The sequence below is a fragment of the Sturnus vulgaris genome, chromosome 14 (genome assembly GCF_052056855.1).
Source record: "Sturnus vulgaris isolate bStuVul1 chromosome 14, bStuVul1.hap1, whole genome shotgun sequence".
Lineage (NCBI taxonomy): Eukaryota > Metazoa > Chordata > Aves > Passeriformes > Sturnidae > Sturnus > Sturnus vulgaris.
In genome coordinates, this window is record NC_142256.1 from 5,182,952 (window position 1) to 5,201,190 (window position 18,239).

Consider the following 18,239-nt stretch of genomic DNA (forward strand, 5'->3'; position numbering starts at 1 on the left):
ACAGAGGAGTAAAATAATATAATGAAGTGATGTCTTAGATCTGGTATATACAATGCAAAATACAAAATGTTCTTTGAGTCAGTGAGTAACTCCCACATAGCAATTACGGGAAAAAGATGAATATTTTAATGTACAGAACCTACAGCCAGCCTACTTGAAATCAGACAGATCACCTTCAGTTCTTTGGCTTTATGGGAGAAATCTTGGCATTAAAAACATGCAAAGAAGTTCCACCTTGTACCCACGTGTTTCTAACTTGAAATTGCTTTCAAGGTGAATGAAATTTAATAAAAAAGGTAGTTCATTATGTTGGGCACAAACTATTGTACTTTTTATTTTCTTTACTCTTTGTTCCGCAATCTGCTGCTGAATGCAAGTTTTCCCTGCTTTCCAATGTAAAGCACAACACACTGCTGTGGTGCTAAAGCTATGCCTAGCCCCCCTGCACCCCTAACCTGGCTGCTGCACACCCCAGGGGGATTCTGAGAGACTAAGGAAGGAGGCTGTGTAATTCTTGGGGGGAACTGGAGTTTTAGTCCTCCCCCAAGCCCCTTTGAGACCAGTTTGTCTCTGCTACTTCAATAAGACCAGGTGGGTGGACAGTCTGATGTGTCTCTATCACCCTGCTTTGACTCACACTTTCCCCTTCGTGCAGTAATTCTTTCTACTTCATCCACTTCTAATTCACTTTCTAATTCATCCACTTCAGAGGACAGAAAGTAATAGGCTTACATTTCAAATAGACATTAGGTACTAATTTCTATTTTTAAGGAATAAGAAGTGAAGAGAGCACATGGAATTGCCATCACTGCAGGTCTTAAAAAACACTCAGGGTGATGAGACAAATACCTGCCAGAATTGGTATAGATTGATTTTGCCTTGGGGCAGGTCTTCTCAAATGTATTTTTGATGACTCTAATTTAAAATAAAAAGACAGCAGAAGACGACAAAACATGAAAGAAGCATAAGACTGGCCTTGTCTCCTGCATACTGTATTTTTTTTTTTTTACATTCCTGATAAAAGCTGAAATACACCTTGATTTTCCAAATTTTTTGCTATGTGCCCTCGTAAAGGATTAGAAGCAACAAAGATTCAGATAAAAGCTGGGCAAGCAGCAAGAAAAGTGCTGGAATACGAAGACTTCTCAGGGTGCCCAGAAAATTCTGGAAATGCCATTTCTTGTGCAGATCCATCAGCGTGCTTTGCACTTTGGAAGTGTACCAGTGCGAAGAAGGGCAAGATGCACAGTGTGGAGGTCTCCATTCTTCCTGCTGATTTTTTTTTCTTTTTTTTCTTTTTTCTTTTTTTTTTTTTTTTTTCCTGAAAAAAGAAAAACAAAATTTGGAAGTCAATTTTTAAAAACCTGTCAAGTTGCTCACATAAAATGCAAAGCACTATTTGTTCTGGGAAGGCAGTTAGCTCACTTCCACTCTCCATCACATGCCTAATGGCTTTTCCAGCTAAACAACATATCATTTATGTTTCAAGTGTGGCATTGTGTAGGTTGTCAGCTGGAACGAAGATGTGTAATTTTCTCCAGGCTGAAATAATATCTTCTGCACTGGCGCTGTTGCCTTTGCTCTTCTCCAGCATATCTGAGCTGACATTCTGTCACAGAATTGTGCATTGATGGTTTTCACCATCAATGATGGTGAAGGGAGAGGACACGCACAAAAACAAATCTAATAAAATTTTCTAAGCGCTTGTGTTTCACATCTTGATAATTTTCAATTATGGGAGCAGCTTCTGCAGCTCTGGCTGCAGCATGAGCTGTGTGTGACCAATACAAGTGCATCCTCCTCCTCCCCATTTGGATTCTATCAGTTGACTTCTGCCCGTGGCAGGGGGCTGGAACGAGATGATCTTAAGGTCCCTTTCAACCCAAACCACTCCATGATTCTATGACTCAATGTAAAAGCTGCTTTGATTTCTAAGTTACTCTCAATTTACTCCCAGATTGTTGATTTGTAGTGATACATACACCAGGAAATATGTGCTCTATTTTAAAGCAATAAAAAGATTTCAGAAGGTATATTTATCTATGGAGACAATTATTTGAAGTCAGATCTCAGCGGGTTGTTAACAATAGGTTAGATGACACAAAAGAAATGAAAAATGACAGTAAAATCACAGCAGCAGTTGTGGTAAATAGAACCAAACACTCCCCACTCCCACCTTACTATTTAGACTGGCACAAAACTCCACCACTCTTCATCCTGACTAAGTCAGGGGATGCAGATCCAAGGTGTAGGCAGCTCACTCATGGACAAGTAGCTAAAGCTGTCTTCTAGTTCAGCATATGTACAGTGGTTTGGTAAGGGGGAGAGAGATAAATCTTACATAGGATGGCAGCTAAAGGTCAGTGCAGCTTGTTTAAGCTTTTCTCCTGCCTGTGTGAATCTGCAGTAGTGGTTAGCAGTACACCCAAGATGTATAATCCTTTCTAAATTTAGCAGACATTTTTACTGGGACAACAAAAGAAATGTCATTATGGGAAATGATTTGAGATTAAAAATCAAAATACTGGGAAGATAATTGCCTATTGCATAAGATGATTGTTGAGCCTTAATGCATAATTCTCTGTGCTTTTAGGTATTTAGCATGTAATGGCACTTTAATGGTTCTAAATTAAATGTATCATGGAGAGTTTCAAGGATGCCCAGAAGGATTATCCTTGGTATATTACTTCATTGCCTGATTGCTCCTGTAATTCGACAAGTGCAAGGACACGTTTCAGTGGGTTTTTTTCTCTCTTTTCTAAGAAATGACACCACTATTTCACTGGCCATTTCCATACTGAAACTGGCTGAGGAAACTCCTGGAAAGGGGGGCTGAAAGGGATGCAAGAAGGGAAAAACAGGATAAAAGTTATTTGGAGCCATAGATTAATGACAGCACTTGAGATCTTGTTGCAGGCCAATTGCATCATGCTAACTCCACTGAACAGTATGGATTTGGGCATTGTAACAAGATTAGAAACTCATTTCTTATATTTTAACCAAAAGGATACCCCATCTCGCTGCTGCATCACCAAATGCACCTTTGGACAGCTCCTCTGAACTGACCTTCCATCTCACTCTCATAACAGTGAGGGATGGGATGTTGTTATTTTTTCTCCTAAACATGCTGATAAGTCTTGTGGTATTTGAAAGTTTAATTGGGCAGCTCATCTTAGTTTCAAAAAACAGGGACCCCGTTGCAATTAAACACTGCTGCAGGATTTGATGCCCTGAGTCTCAGAGGGCAAGCTCCCTCTGGTCTTCGTGTAAAATGAACTCCACACAGATAAACCCAGAAATAAACCAATGTATTTTTCTCCTAATTAGGTAGCCTTTGACAATAAATGGTTACGGTCCATTATGAATGTGACACAGATGAGGAAATTGTCATTCAAGTGTACTAAAAATAATTTTCTATTTTTGTAGCTTGGTAGTTGTTTTGTCTCCAGCAGCTCGGGAGACCAGGCAATGGTAAAAAAATCAAAAATACCAGATAGAGAAGATGTTCCCACTTAGTGGCAAAAACCATCAGATTGACAGACACTGAAATCAAGCTCTTGCCATCACAAGTGAAGAAATCCAGCATGGGCAGTGCCCTCTGCAACATTCCTCCCCTTTGCCTGAGACTCATCACTCTGAAATAGATGCCCAGCATGATGAGGAGGTGATGGGAGGATGCCTCTGTTTTGGGAGGCATGTGGTGCATGGAAGTTAATATTCCCTTTCTCCCAGAAGGACAGAGCAGAACGGAACACAGCCCTTAATGTGTTGGTAATCTGCTCTGAATATGGATGGCTCCCTCCAACATGGATGCTCACTCCAGCATGCATTCAGGCTTTTCCACCCAATACTTGCCTGTCTGAAAACTAGAAAATGGATTGGGAACAGTCACGCAGCCATGAAACGGCTTTTTGTCCCCTCATCTTCCAGTTACGTGTCATGCCATTGGCAATTTCAGTTTAAAGAGAAGACTCTAAAGCTGTAACATATTCTGACTGATGTAAGTCACAAACAAGGCAATTACACACACCCATCCCTGAAAAGGTTGTCTCTAGAGCAGGGACTCCTCTTCCCAAAACGAAGGTGGCAAAGCCAGTTCAGAGAATACTAGGAAGAAAAATACATTTCAGAATTCCTAGTTACAAATGGAAAGTCTGGGTTATAAGCTGGAGTTGTTAAAGGACTCTGGGTCAGGACTTTTGATGAAGGAGCAAAAAGCTTTCCATCATGTCAGAAAAACATAACCTAAAAGGAAGGCTACTGGGATTTGCTGAAAGGGACAGATTTACACTAATCTGGTCAGACTGCTACACTTGAATCAGTTTTCTCTGTCCTGGGAGGAGTAGGAGGACTGTGCCGTGGTGCCCCAGCAGGAAGTCCTACTTTGCACCTCATGGACAGCAACCAGACTCATTTGTAGGAGAGACTCTAACCTAAGAAAAGCCTTTTTTAAGAGAGGATGCCACAACAGGTTCTACCCAATTCAGAACCACGATAGACAAGATGTTCAGAATCTCTCTACTGCTAATGCCCGACAAACATAAATGTCAGTTCACTCAGTGGAGAGACAAGGATACATCAGCCAGCAATAAACAGATGGTGAAACTGCTAGGAGAGACAATCAAAGGGTCTAAAATGAGTTTGAGACATAAAAGAATTAAGACTACTAAACAGTTCTATTCAAAAATTGTACACATAACGAGCCAATAAAGAGAGTTAAAATTATCCTAAAAACACCAGGCTGGCTAATATAGCTGCAGTTCAGTGTGTATCAGTTTTGTGCTCCTAGCACTTTAACAACAAAGCATTCTGACATATTTGTATAAATAACGATCAATGCAGCATGACCAATGTACCTTGAAATACCAAAAAGAAACAACACAAAATAATTATCGTTTTGGGAAAAAAAATGCTTTAACGAGTGAGTTAAGATTTTGGCTGTTTTCTTCACACTTTGACTTGGTGCAGAACAAATGGTTCTGAAAGATTTTTCTGAGTGGGTGACACTACGCAGCACATGGCAATGGTTTAAGTCAGTAGTCACACTGCATTGAAACAGAAAATTTACATTAAAAAAACAGCTAAATTATATATTCTGGAGTATTTTCCTCATATTTTTTTGCAGCACAGAGTTCAAAAGGAGCATTTATTTTCTGTGAAGCAGGAACCTGAAAAAATAGCCAGAATTACTTAAATTGCTTTTCACATCAGAAAGCAAAGGTCTAAAATAATACCTTAGAGTACTTTACAATTTGGAATGTCATTCTCTTCCTGTTCAGCTGGATTTGAACAACAGAAAGCTATCAGAAATAGCTAAAATTCTGCTATCATAAACAAATTGCAGATGTGGTTAGCTGTCTGCCCGTCTGATTTTTGTTGGGTCTGGACAATGTTATTTTGTGTGCTTTTCGAAAATAATGTTTTTCACCTCCTTTTGATCCACTAAGACAGTATCTTGGGCTCCATAAAGAGAGAAGTTGGGCAACTACCTAAAACCTCCCGTAATATAAAGACTGAGAAAGAATTGTGAGACATGATGAAACTTACTTCCTTCTGCCACATTCCCCCAGGGAGGCAGAAAGGATGGGAAAAAAGCAGTCTCTCAGTTGTCAGAGAAAACCAAGTAGAATTTCACACTGCTCTGAGCAGGGTTAGACATATGTACTGTGCCCCATTAGAGAGAGAGAGCAGGGAAAATGAATCTGTGTTTCCAGATACTGGGGGGTTCTAAAGCATGAAGCATCAGAATGGGCATTCAGGTCTGGATACACGAACTCAGGTCCAGTTTGGGATGAAAATTACATGAAGTACCAGGAGTAAAAAGAATTTTAAGCTTTTGCCACTTTCTGGAGTTGCTTGCATCTGTGACACATGTTGATGTCCTCAAGAGGCTTTAATATGGATTGGAAAGTCTGTCTGCTTTCCATTCATACCTGAATCATCCCCCAAACCAACTGCTGGGAACAACTCACAGCCCAAGAATCCTGTGGATTATGAGCTGCACAGCGGGATAACAGCTCAGGTCCTCCATCCCAACATAGCAAACGCTCGAGTGCCAGAACTACCGAGCCTCAGAGTTCACACTGCCAGCTCGAATCTCTCGGACAGCTCTGGAAGCTCAGGGACTATAAGAGTTGGTTGAGATCTCTGCTGCTGGCCGAGCTTTGGTGCATCAACCAACCTCTAGTGCAATTCAAGAAGCAATGAGCTTCTTTCAGCTCAATTCCAATTTCAGCTAAACACCTGATGCATCATTCAGATGCCACCCTTGAGTACTCAACACTTGGTGAAGTGCAATCAGCTCCCAATGTTTGGTGACACCCTGAATCTCCTATACAGGAAAGTGAAACATTTCATGTAGGTATCTGACATTAAGCTGTCACAATCAGTTACAGTCACTGAACTCTATATTAAATATAATGCATGGTACTACACCAGTGTGGGTGGACAACATAATCAGGATCCTCAAAGGTACCTAAATCTGTGAGCAACCCACATACTGTGCCTGCATGACAGGACATATTCTGGTTGATTATGACAAGAGCCTCTCTTCTAAAAGCACTTTCAAAAAGCATAATTGGAATTTTTAACCCATGAATCCTCTTTCCATCAGTGACTCCTTCTCCCACCATGCCACAGCACAGATCTTCTATTTGATGTACAATCTACCACGTGGTCTTTCACCACCCGGTATGTACAGCATGGTTATATTTGAAAGGATCAGGACTGGGGGAGGAAAAATTAGACTTTTCATGCATAGTACTTAAAGAATTTTTTTTTTTTTACTAAATGAAACAAGCTTGATTTTGTATGCCTGCATATGCGCAGCTAAAGGTACTCATCCATAGAGCTGCTTTTGTGATTTAAGCAGGGTACCTTCTCCACTCCAACGTCACAGCTCAAGAACGATTTGAAGAAAAAATACTCCAGCGACTGATCTTAATTTTCAAGGCATAAGGCTTCAGTCCTTTGATCCCTTTTCCCCATTCCCTACTCCCACTATTCAGAAATTAGATCTTGGCTTTCTTAATCTTAGGAGATTTGACTCAATGCACCATATTTCTCATACCTTAGTTTACAGAGAAATTAATCAGAAGTTCATCAAAGTAAGATGATTTGAGCACATAATGACATTATTTGATATCTGACTCTTGACTTATCTAAAGATAGGAAAACCCATAATACTACTAACATGTCTGATTGAGAAAGCATCAGAAAAAGCAATTTTCCTCTCGTAAGATTTAAATCATCAGTTGTACGATTCAAAGCAAATACATACATGGGTTATTGCAAGATAACAGACATCTGTCCAGAAACTACCTATACACTTGTGCATACTTTAGCTTAAGTTGTGGTTTTGATGTCAGTGGGACTGTTTCAAGGGAAAAAACATAACTGTCACCAGGACTGTCCATAAATTTCATTTTTATACTGCCGTTTGGAAGGTCACTGCATTTCTGTGACAGAAAGGGTAATCAGACCATAGTCTGTCTCTATAGCTTTTTCAGCAAATACTAACTATATTCTGATATATTTTATCTGCCTTTAATGTAGAATGAACTGAAGAATTTTGTGTTAAATTAGTGTTTTCTCTGCTTACCAGTAATACTGAGAAAACTATTTCAGGTTTTCATTTTATTTTCATTTTAAAAAATTTTGAACAACAGTAACAAAGGTTTGCTACATAATATGCAAACCCTAATGTTACAGTTTTGATACAATATGATCTTTACTTGCCAGACATCTCCATGAAAAAACCCACCTCATTTCAGCTAATGTCTTTAAAGGAAGTCCGTTTCTCTTTTCCTCCTCCCTATCTGTTCCACTAGCTGAAAAGCCAATAAAAAAATTCTCCTCCTCCCTAGTTCAGAGCAAGATCTATGTGCTTTTTTCCTAGGCATGTTTGGAGATCCAGAAAGGGATGAAAGTAGTTAACGTGCAACAGGAACCTGAATTTCACCAACCTGTGTCTTTCCATTGACCCTGCTGATATGCTATAAGCTAAATATTAAACACTTTTTTGATCAATTGAAGTCCAGCCTGGGGCGAAGAAACAGTTAAAGAAATGTCTGAGTTATACTTGCAATCAGCTAATCAGACTTTGTGTACATCTGTGGATGGTACAGAACTGAAATCAAGCCCTGATAATGAAACCACGAATGAAAAATGGAGCGAAGACTCCTTTCCAGGATTAGAAATCCTGTGCACAATTTCTGTTACATATGCTGCGATCATTTCAGTGGGCCTCCTTGGAAATGTAATACTCATCAAAGTTTTTTTCAAGATTAAATCAATGCAGACAGTTCCCAACATCTTCATCACCAGCCTGGCATTCGGAGACCTGCTGCTTTTGTTAACGTGTGTGCCTGTAGATGCAACACGTTACATTGTGGATACCTGGCTCTTCGGAAGAATTGGGTGCAAGCTGCTGTCTTTTATCCAGTTAACATCAGTTGGAGTATCAGTGTTTACCCTGACTGTTCTCAGTGCTGACAGGTGAGTCTGTGCAACTGATTTGCCAGGAGATGCTGCAGGTTTGAAGCTAGAAATTATTAAAATAGCAGATATTATAATTTTGCACAGTGTTAAACGGCACATTGTAATAGACTAAAAATCCCAAACTACCAGTCTCCCATGTAATTAAAAAATATGTGTTAGTAAAATTGCAGCACTTCTTTTTAAGGGAGTGAAGTAAGAAAAACTCTTTAACTCCTCTGACCTTTTATTAGTTTGAAGTACAGTATAAGGGTTTTTCTCAGTTGAACAGAAAAGGGAAATGGCTTAAGTTGGGAAAAAGACAGTATATTGGTGCCATCTAGTGGTACAGTGAAGTAGTCAAGAAAGATGAAAAATAAAATTGATGTGAGTGAAAATTCTTTAACCAACACACTCAGGGAGGCTTTAAAATCCTAGAACATAAAAGACTGACATGGGATAAAAAGCAAAAACAAACCACAGAACAGACTGGGGGACAAAGGAATGACTCTCATGATTTGATAGCTAATGCAATTTTCACCTTGGGAAGTACATATATATTTTTTTCTCTCTTGTAGTTCTTCCATCTTATACAGAAATAGTTTAGCCCAGAGGTCATGAAATTAAACTCAGGTTGTTATGAGAGCTGGGAGGGATCAGTGTTCTGACTGCTGTCAGGAAGTGCTGCATCTGTTTTCTGTGTACTTCTTTCTTGAATGAACAAAACTAAGATGAGATTTCAGTTCAATCAGCAGGAGCATTGAGGCGTAGAAAAACAAAAAATGAAATTCAGTATTAAGAGAGAATCATCTTGTCTGCCAGCAGTAGTGGATTGCATGTATTAGCAAATTGTTCATGTGTCCAGAATTTTACTAGTGGTGCTGTTACTGTACTGCAAAATAATCAGCCAGCACAGGAATGGCCACATAGAGTCAAATCACAGATCCATGTAGACCAATACCAGCCTCCAGCAGTGGCAGTATAAGGAAAAAAAAATAGGAAGAATAAAAACCTGTATAACCTTGTTATAACCTGTATAACATTGTTAACCCTACGCCTTCAGATGACACTGAACAGATGAGGTTTCTGTCTACTTAATAACTTCAAAGGATTTCTCTTCTGGGTACTTGTTCAGCCTCTTCTTGAACTTGCTTAGCAATCACTTTCATTGCCTGTACAAAACAACTCATTTTATTTCTGCAGTGCACATGGCTTTATTTGACGGTGCTGGCTCTTGTGTCAGAAGAGACAGCGATCCCTATTTTTGTCTCCAGGCTATTCATGTCGTAATCCACCCTTAGGTTGTTTGTGTTTCTTTTAGTTGAGGTATGCAGAGCAACACATGGAAATCAAAACTTGCATGAATCAGGGATACATGTAATTGCACAATTGTCTCTTTTGCTCTCCATTATTTTCCTAATACTACCTAACATTTTACTATTTTGTTGTTGTTTTAGTCTGGGTTTATTTTAGAGTTTTTAACTACTGCTGAAGATAAAGCTAATGTTTACACTGAACTATGTATTGCAGCTCCAAGGTCTTGGTCCTGTAAGATGTCAATTCAGAATTCACCATGGCTAGATGACCTTTAAAGAACCCTTCCAAACCCAACTCTTCTCTGATTCTGTGGTTTAGACGCTTGCTTCTGTATTTAATTCTTCATGGTAGCTGTTACAGAAATATTCTGCTCTACATTCTCACAGAGTAACATTGGAAACTTATATTGCAAGCTCGGATCAGTCACGTGCTTAACACCAGACTGTTGTGTTCCAATATGCTAGAAGAGCTCAAAGTCAATAAAAATTGTATTTATTTGATAAATAGCAAGCCAGCTTCCAGCTATCTATGTAAATTTGACTAGAGGAGAAAAAGACCAGATCCTCACCTTGTGCACAATGGTACAACTAAGTTGTCTTATCCTCTGGGTCTTTTTTCACTATCTTTCTTTTCATGCCAGCCTTGTGCCCCCCTGGAGGGGTTGCCTCTTTCTGCATTATTAAGACTTCCTGATCCTTTAGAAGCAGGGTATATTGTTTCCTGTGCTTCATCTGACTTCATGGAAGTTGGTCTTTTTCCATGTCTCACTTCTACACAGATTATCACACATCTATAGATCAATCCAGATTTTTCTCGTATGCCTGACTCAGTCCATATACTGCAGAATCACAGGCACGAATCAACAGCAGTTCCCTCTCCTGCTTTATAAATATGAATGAATCCTGGGGCGTTATTTTGAGTCAGATCACTGCACTCAGCAGGGGTCTTAGGAAGACAGAAGAAAGGAGGGGTGAATATACTTGGTTTCTTGTATTTATAAAATCGTTAACCTGTTTCATACCTTCATCATTTTGCATACTAATTGCCTCATTTATCTTTCAAGGCAGTGTCATAAAATATGGAGTGATGATTACCCTTAGCAATCCCAATCCAAACTTTAGACGTTATCTTTACATAGGAAGGTTTTAATGGCAGCTCCTGCCTGCCAATCCATGAAAATACATGTTTGAAATTAATGTTTACATTTCCATTTTAATTCCAAATAGCTAGTGTCTGTTTTAATTTCCAAGAGAATTCCAGCACCCTTTGTTTAGCAAGAACAGCAATGGCTTTAGCCTTAACAATTTTTCAATGTCGGTGCTCGCATTCCTTCTGTGTTTATTCTGACAGTGATGTTGGTCATTTTAGGTACAGAGCCATCGTTAAACCCTTGGAACTGCAGACTTCAGATGTGCTCCTGAAGACCTGCTGTAAAGCCAGCTGTGTTTGGATTGTCTCCATGATACTCGCTATCCCAGAAGCTGTTTTTTCAGATTTGTATTCTTTCAGCAATCCTGAGAAAAATGTAACTTTTGAGGCGTGTGCCCCCTATCCTGTATCTGAGAAGATCCTGCAGGAAGCTCACTCCCTGGTTTGCTTCTTAGTGTTCTATATTGTGCCTTTGGCCGTCATTTCTGTCTACTACTTTCTTATCGCCAGAACCTTATACAAAAGTACATCCAACATGCCAGCAGAAGAACACGGTCATGCCCATAAGCAGGTAAGCTTTCAGATCAAGCACTGAACTCTCCAATTTTCCAAAGTCTATTGTGCTGGTTAAATCCAAATTCTTAAGTAGAAAACTTCACCTGATAATGGAGTAAAAAGCTCCACAAACTCAGCCTGTACCAAATTTGAATCCAAACTCAGCTGTGCACTTAGGCATACGCTCATGACTCATCATTTGTGAGTGTCCACGCTTTCCTAAAGCGAGATGGGTCTGTCGCGCTTTATCATGACCCTGTAAACTCAGGAGTTAAAATAATGAATTTTAAACACTGGGACCTCATCCATGTGAGCTGACATACTAATTACTGTGTTTTTAAATCCCAGTCTAGATGAGAGTGTCATAGGATTTATAATGGAAAGGAAATGTGCTCTGCACTGGGAATACTTTGTTTAAAAATTATGAAATAGATTCATTTTCCTGTTTAGTTCTTCTGGTTTGGGTTTTTTGATTGTTTGTTCCTTTACTTTTTGCTTTTTGGTTACTCACGGATTTAGATTTTTACAGTGCTTTGCAAATCAGCACCAACAACACAAACATTTTACTAATTGCTATTAATACCAGCTATGCATTACTTTCTTGTAGATTGAATCCCGCAAGAGAGTTGCAAAGACAGTGCTAGTGCTTGTGGCTCTGTTTGCCTTCTGCTGGCTGCCCAATCACATCCTCTACCTGTATCGCTCTTTCACGTACCACACTTCTGTCGATGCTTCCACCTTTCACCTGATAGCAACTATTTTTTCCCGTGCCTTGGCCTTCAGCAATTCCTGCATCAATCCTTTTGCTCTTTATTGGCTGAGTAAAAGTTTCCGTCACCATTTTAAAAAGCAAGTCTCATGCTGCAAGGCAGCATTCTGTGCAAAGCCTCCCAGTGCTCCTCAGAGCAGTTCTCCTACCAGAGCCCTGTCGGTGACAGACAGCATGCATGGCTCAGAAATCAGTGTTACACTGCTAACAGATTATAGCATCCCAAAAGAAGAGGAAAGTGTTTAGTCCGTGTGGGATGAATAAGGACAGAAACTGAAACATTGTGATCAAGTCACTGCAACTAGGATCCTGGAAAAAGGTGCCATGGCTTGCCCTGTCAGTGAAAGTGTGCTCATCAGGAGTTCCTCATTTTTCAAAATATAGAATAAAGAAATCAAATTGCGTGGGGGAAGGAGCTGCAACTGCTGAAATTTCCGCATAAGCTCAAAGGGATTACTTATGTTCCCAGGCATGAACCTGGAACTCTGGGACTGGGCAGGAGAGGACTTAGCAGAGATGGTGCAAGAATTGGCTATAAGGATGGTTTTGTTCTTGGTGACTTGCTCTTTGAGTCATGACTGAGGGCTCCTCCTGACAACTACTTGCATCTACAGCAAACGAGCAAAGCCACTTGGTCGTAGTACAATCAACCAGGCACATTTTGGATTCATTTATTTTCTAGTCTTGAATGTAAAAAATGGGTAATCACATGAGAAAGAATGCTAAAATGAAAGAAAGCTAAGGTTTGTAGCACTTTGAAGTAAAAAAAGAAAAAGCATTATGGGCCAGATCCACAGTAGCTGTTGCTCTGTCAGTGACTTAGAAATCCTGGGTAAGAGCTGACTGTAGTGAGATGGATGTTCCTAAGGAAGTCAAGGTAACGAGCAGGTGATCATCTCCCTGAGAAAGTTATAATCACCTTTAACCACACTTGTTAAATTCTCTGTGATATATGGGTAAAACATCTTGATAGTGCAGAGTTCTTTATCACTACAGTGATATAATATCAAAAAATTGGGGTTGGTCTGTATCAAGAGTTCTATTTGGGATTTACGGTGCACTTCTGAAGTGTTCAAACATCCCCTCCTGCCTTACTTTATATCCCAAAGTGGTCTTGAGTGCACCATCTGGATTTCTGTCAGATGGAACTGTGCATCCAATCCGCTGAACCAGACTAGGGTGAGTTTGAAGTGAAAAATGGACGGTGTGGAGAGTCAGACTGACCCTTTACCTGCACAGATCCACTCCTGCTGTAGTGTACATGGTTGTATCTAAGTGGTCTACGCATATTCAAGCACACTGGGAGAGCTGGATTTTTCTACTATACTAGTTTTTTATTCTTCAAGTTGTATCTCTTTTTAATATTAGGATAGGCTGTCTTAATGCTATATGCCTTCTAACCTCAAATTCACTGATATTATGACTGGGCTTGCAGGGGCAAATCAGGACAGCCTGTCCATGCTCAGCAGCACTGCTGGCAGGGACTGCCTTTCCATCAGGAAGTACAGGAGGCAAGTCTTCCTACTCCATGTTACAAAATACTTGAGTGACACTTATTTTTCTGAATTTTGTGTACCCTGAACCAAAATTTTGTTCTGTGGAAGCTGGTGATAGGAAACACAACAGATTCTCCATTGCTTAAACTAAGATACTTCTATTCCAAAAAAGAAATTCTGCATCAAAATATAGAACAAAAGTTACAACATATTAATTAAAATAATCCTGTCAGTCACAGAAGCTTCAATTTTAGCTAACCCTTGAAGGTATAGCCCCGCTTCAACTGCACAGAGCCCCTTAACAACATATGGCTGAAAATCCATCCACTCATGCACCATTAACTAAGTTGACTATAAGATGAAAAAATGTATTTACAGACTGTATCTGTTGCCTGCTCTAATCAGAAATATAAAGCTAAACTATAAATCCCAGGGGCATTGCAATACAACTTCTATTGTCATTGTGAACCAGTTAATGACAGACCAGTTTAATCCCATGACACCTGGCCTTGTTTTACTACAGTCCTCATGTTACAAGCTGCAAGGCTACAAGCACTAATTCTCACATGGATTCCTCCTTTTATTGTACCAATTGCATACCAGGACAGGATCACTGAAATAAATGGAAATCCAATAGCACAGAAATACAATTTATGGCACAGCAGACTCCAGAGACCTTATTTTACTCTCTTTGTCTCAATGTAACACATTGCCTGGTAGAGAGCTATGCACAAATATAAGAAACATGTTGCACTGCTATTTTCTTCTTCTGTGTTTCCCTCATGGAGTTGCAGGGTGAGACTGAAATAGATAGATAAGCCTATACACTTATGAACCTAACATTTACCTTCCTGAATCTTACTATAGGAATTCTAAACAAAAGAAATATCCACCAACAACACCATTGCTTACAGCATTCTTTATTCTAGCTTAGCACTGCCTCTGGGAAACAGATGCTTCTGGACTTCACAATTTGCCTCTGTCAGAGACCAAATTTCCCACTGCAAAATCTTTTGCTACACCTCACAGTAGCCTTTAAAACCCAGTTTCCTAATTCACAATTTTTCTTCCTTCGCATGCAGCTACTTTTTGCTTGTGTAACTGCTCCTCTAACTGGACTGTCTTTCTACTGCTAATATACCCTATTACAAAACTGATGGTTTTGCTGTGTTCTGCACATGTTCTGTTTAAAGACTGGCAATATTTCAAGCCACAATTTAATTATTCTGTGTACTTTATGCTTTGATAATTCTGTACCTTCAAATCTTCATGGCATGGTGTATTGGAGTGATATATGGGTCAACACATATTTTGATCTAACCCATCTGGTATTATTCATTCCATCTACTCCCCACAATATCTTTATCCATAAAAAGTCCCCACATTACCATAACTGGATTTAGGGGAAAAGGGTTATTTCCTTTGCAGTCTTTTCTTGGTGTTCCAAAACCAAGTTCTTTCATACCTAAGTAATACACGTGTTATAAAAGAGCATATGGGAATACCACCTATTTACATAAATATTGAGTGTTATCTAGCAAATAAAAGGGATTAATAATTAGGGGTTCACTATTTATGTCCATAGCATAAGAATAGGTAGAAAAAAAAGCACAAAGTACTGAAAGGCAGACTCTCTCAAAGGTCATGTTCATATGGAATCATACTGAGAAAAGAAATACAATTTCTAGGATGTATTTTTTTATAGTTTGCTTCGTGAATGAGATGTACACATTTCATGTTCACTTTAGCAACAGTTTTAATATCAGTAGTCAGTTAATCCCCCCCCAAATCCACATAAATTAAGAAACATATGTCAAAGCACTGCTAAAGTGTGAGTGACTGGAGTATAAAAGTTAGTTACACAATTACAGCCATCTTAAAGCTTCCATTCCTGCTCCCATAGAAATTGTTTTGTTTTATTTTACATGGGCTGCCTGTTGACACTCCTGTGTTCCTGTTGAGAATATTACAATTAAAGAATAACCCAAAGCTACACACAGCTACAGTACTTACATATTTCAATCAGCATTACTTAAAAAATGTAATATGGGCTTTAATCAGTATTTCGTTGTTGGCTCTGCCACAGACGGTCCCTTCAGTGCAAGGTGAACTGTGAGGTGGAATTTCTATGCATGGGACAGGATATTGAATTTTTAGTACATCTGTACTGGTTCTGTAATTTTTCCTACCATGAAGACTCCTCATCACTCTCAGTAATCTGTGTAACATCCAGACCCCTGAAAACCTCAAAGAGGTGTAGCCTGTCTATACTTAGTCATTAGTTACTGCCTTGATTTAACGTAACAAAGCAGCTCAGGAAAAGAGTGTCTACCTAATTAAGGATTAGCCACCAGATTGCCGGTTCCCCTATTAAAGGGACCAAGACACTTCAGGAAAACCAATATATCTGTATTTTCAGTAGGTAGTACCCCTAGATGCAAAATTCAGGTTGCATCTTTAGAACATTGATCAACTCTGATGGGCCAAAATTGGCTCGTATCACACAGACACGGATACAGAATCATCATGCTAATGCCTCCTTTTAATCTTTACTTTGAGATATTTTGCCAGGATTTAAAACACCATTTCTTGACAGCTGGGACTGATCTGAGCTGTGGAACGCTTGAACTCTTTGCACCTTCCTCAGAAGATGAAGCTTGCAGCAGGAGTGCTTGGGCAGCCGTGATCTATGTAATTGCAAGGGTGAGATTGAGAGGAAAGTTGTCTCCATCCCACAAAATGATGAGTTTCCAGCTGAGTTGTCTCCCTGGGCTGTTCGCTGTGTCTTTACGGCACAGGAAGGAACAGATAGCACCGTAGGAGGCTGCACCGCAGCAGCTGCTGTCCCACGTTCTGTTATGTGGAGTGTGAGGGAACTCGAGGCAGTTTGTCCTCGTAACTACATCAAAGTGTGCAGAGCAGATTTACTGAACATGAACCCTGCTACACACAAGCACTCTCTCTCTCCCATTGGATTCAGAATACATTTCGATTTCCTGCTCCCCAGGACTATCCCAGTGCCTCGCTGCAGGCAGATCTGCACAGTAGGGAAAGCTATACAGACCTCAGCGCAATCATTCAGGTAATACGTATTAAAAACCCTGAAAAAATAAAACAAGCAGTTTAAGACTTACATTGTGTTTGTCTTACAAAGTTTAAGGCTATCATTATCTCATTTCTAAACATATTCCCAATTCCAAATTTTATAAGCAAGCACAGTTTATGTCAAGCTTCTCATGCTCCACTCCAAAATTCATTAACTGTTTGAAAGTGAAGACAAATGTCCCTTGGGTGGTAAGTTTATAAGGGATCACAAAGCAGTCTTTGGACAACTACCGTAATAGACCTGCCAAGAGAAAATTCTTGAAGCATCAAAGGTGTCATTAACTAGGCTGTATGTTCTTTGTGCAACAAGATTACTAGAACTCTATATTTATATCCTCAGTAATTTTTATTTCTGAGTGGAAAGATTGTTTTGCTTCTGGTAACCAGCCACTGCAGCTTTGCTGGGGCTGTTCAGCTCAATTTTCATTTTTAACATGTACACTGATACACGGGGTTTTATAGCTCTCGGTCTTCAAAACATGAAGTGTATGCTGCTTCATCCTCTAAATAGAAATACTTTAAAATACATTAGCAATTAAAATTCGGTTTGATGTAATTCTGTCTGGGCTACACTGTAAAAACCAGTAGATGGCACTAGATGAAGGACTTTTAACTGAGCGAAATTTGTATTTAAAATATCTAAGTATCCACAGACAGAGTACTAATTGCAGACTTCATTAATGCAAAAGGAACACAACCGCTGGACACCCTCAGCCAAGACGTCAAAGAGAAGCAATGTGATTTCTTGACATTTAGAGTGCCTTTTCAATCTCATTTTTCTATTTCTGGTTCTATCTTTGCCTCTAGTAGGACATGAGTACACTTCCAGTGCCAAACGGCAACCAGCCCTACACAGCACCACTGGCAGCAAGCCGCTTCACTGTCCAGTGCTGTCGTAGGAGCAACAGGGAAAAGCATGCAGCAGGGAGGACTTGTTGTGCCCCAAACTTTTATTTATCATCTAAGTTAAAGCTGCAGTAGTCCCCATGCAAAGCCCGTCAAGGCACAGCCTCTCGCTCAAAGCAGTCTGGTGCGCCAGGAGCAGCTGCTCTGATGCAGAGCCCCAACCCGTGGAGAAACAGAGCTGCAGCCTGAGGGCGAACAGAAAGGGGGGGGGGGGGAACGGAAAGAGAAAAAGGGGTAGGGCCGCTGTGGCGACCGCCCCTGTCCCATGGCGGACCCACTGACCTCGGGGTCCGCCCACAAATGGGAAAACATGCCCGCTCCGCCCCCAGCAGGGAAGGCTCCCCTCCCTCCCTCCCTGCTCCCCATTGGCTCCGCCTCTCCCCGCGTGACCCACCACCGCTCGTCTCATTGGCTACAGCTCGGAGGAAAGGGGCGGGGCGGGCGGAAGGTACGGCGGCCCGTCGGGT

At 40.2% G+C, this 18,239-nt stretch overlaps 1 protein-coding gene across 2 annotated transcripts; it reads left to right on the forward strand.

Annotated features, from left to right (window-relative positions):
* The first annotated feature begins 6,583 nt into the window (after positions 1-6,583).
* On the forward strand, positions 6,584-15,068 carry BRS3 (bombesin receptor subtype 3). 2 transcript variants are annotated; one of them, XM_088173042.1, is made up of 4 exons: positions 6,584-6,690; positions 7,898-8,496; positions 11,161-11,512; positions 12,104-14,974. In XM_088173042.1, the coding sequence occupies exons 2-4, from the start codon at positions 8,066-8,068 to the stop codon at positions 12,509-12,511; spliced, it is 1,191 nt and encodes a 396-aa protein (XP_088029168.1). In that variant the 5' UTR covers positions 6,584-6,690; positions 7,898-8,065; the 3' UTR covers positions 12,512-14,974. The 2 variants fall into 2 exon arrangements, with proteins under 2 accessions (XP_088029168.1, XP_014740481.1); XM_014884995.2 differs by lacking the exon at positions 6,584-6,690 and having other exon boundaries at positions 7,863-8,496; positions 12,104-15,068.
* The last annotated feature ends 3,171 nt before the right edge of the window (positions 15,069-18,239 follow it).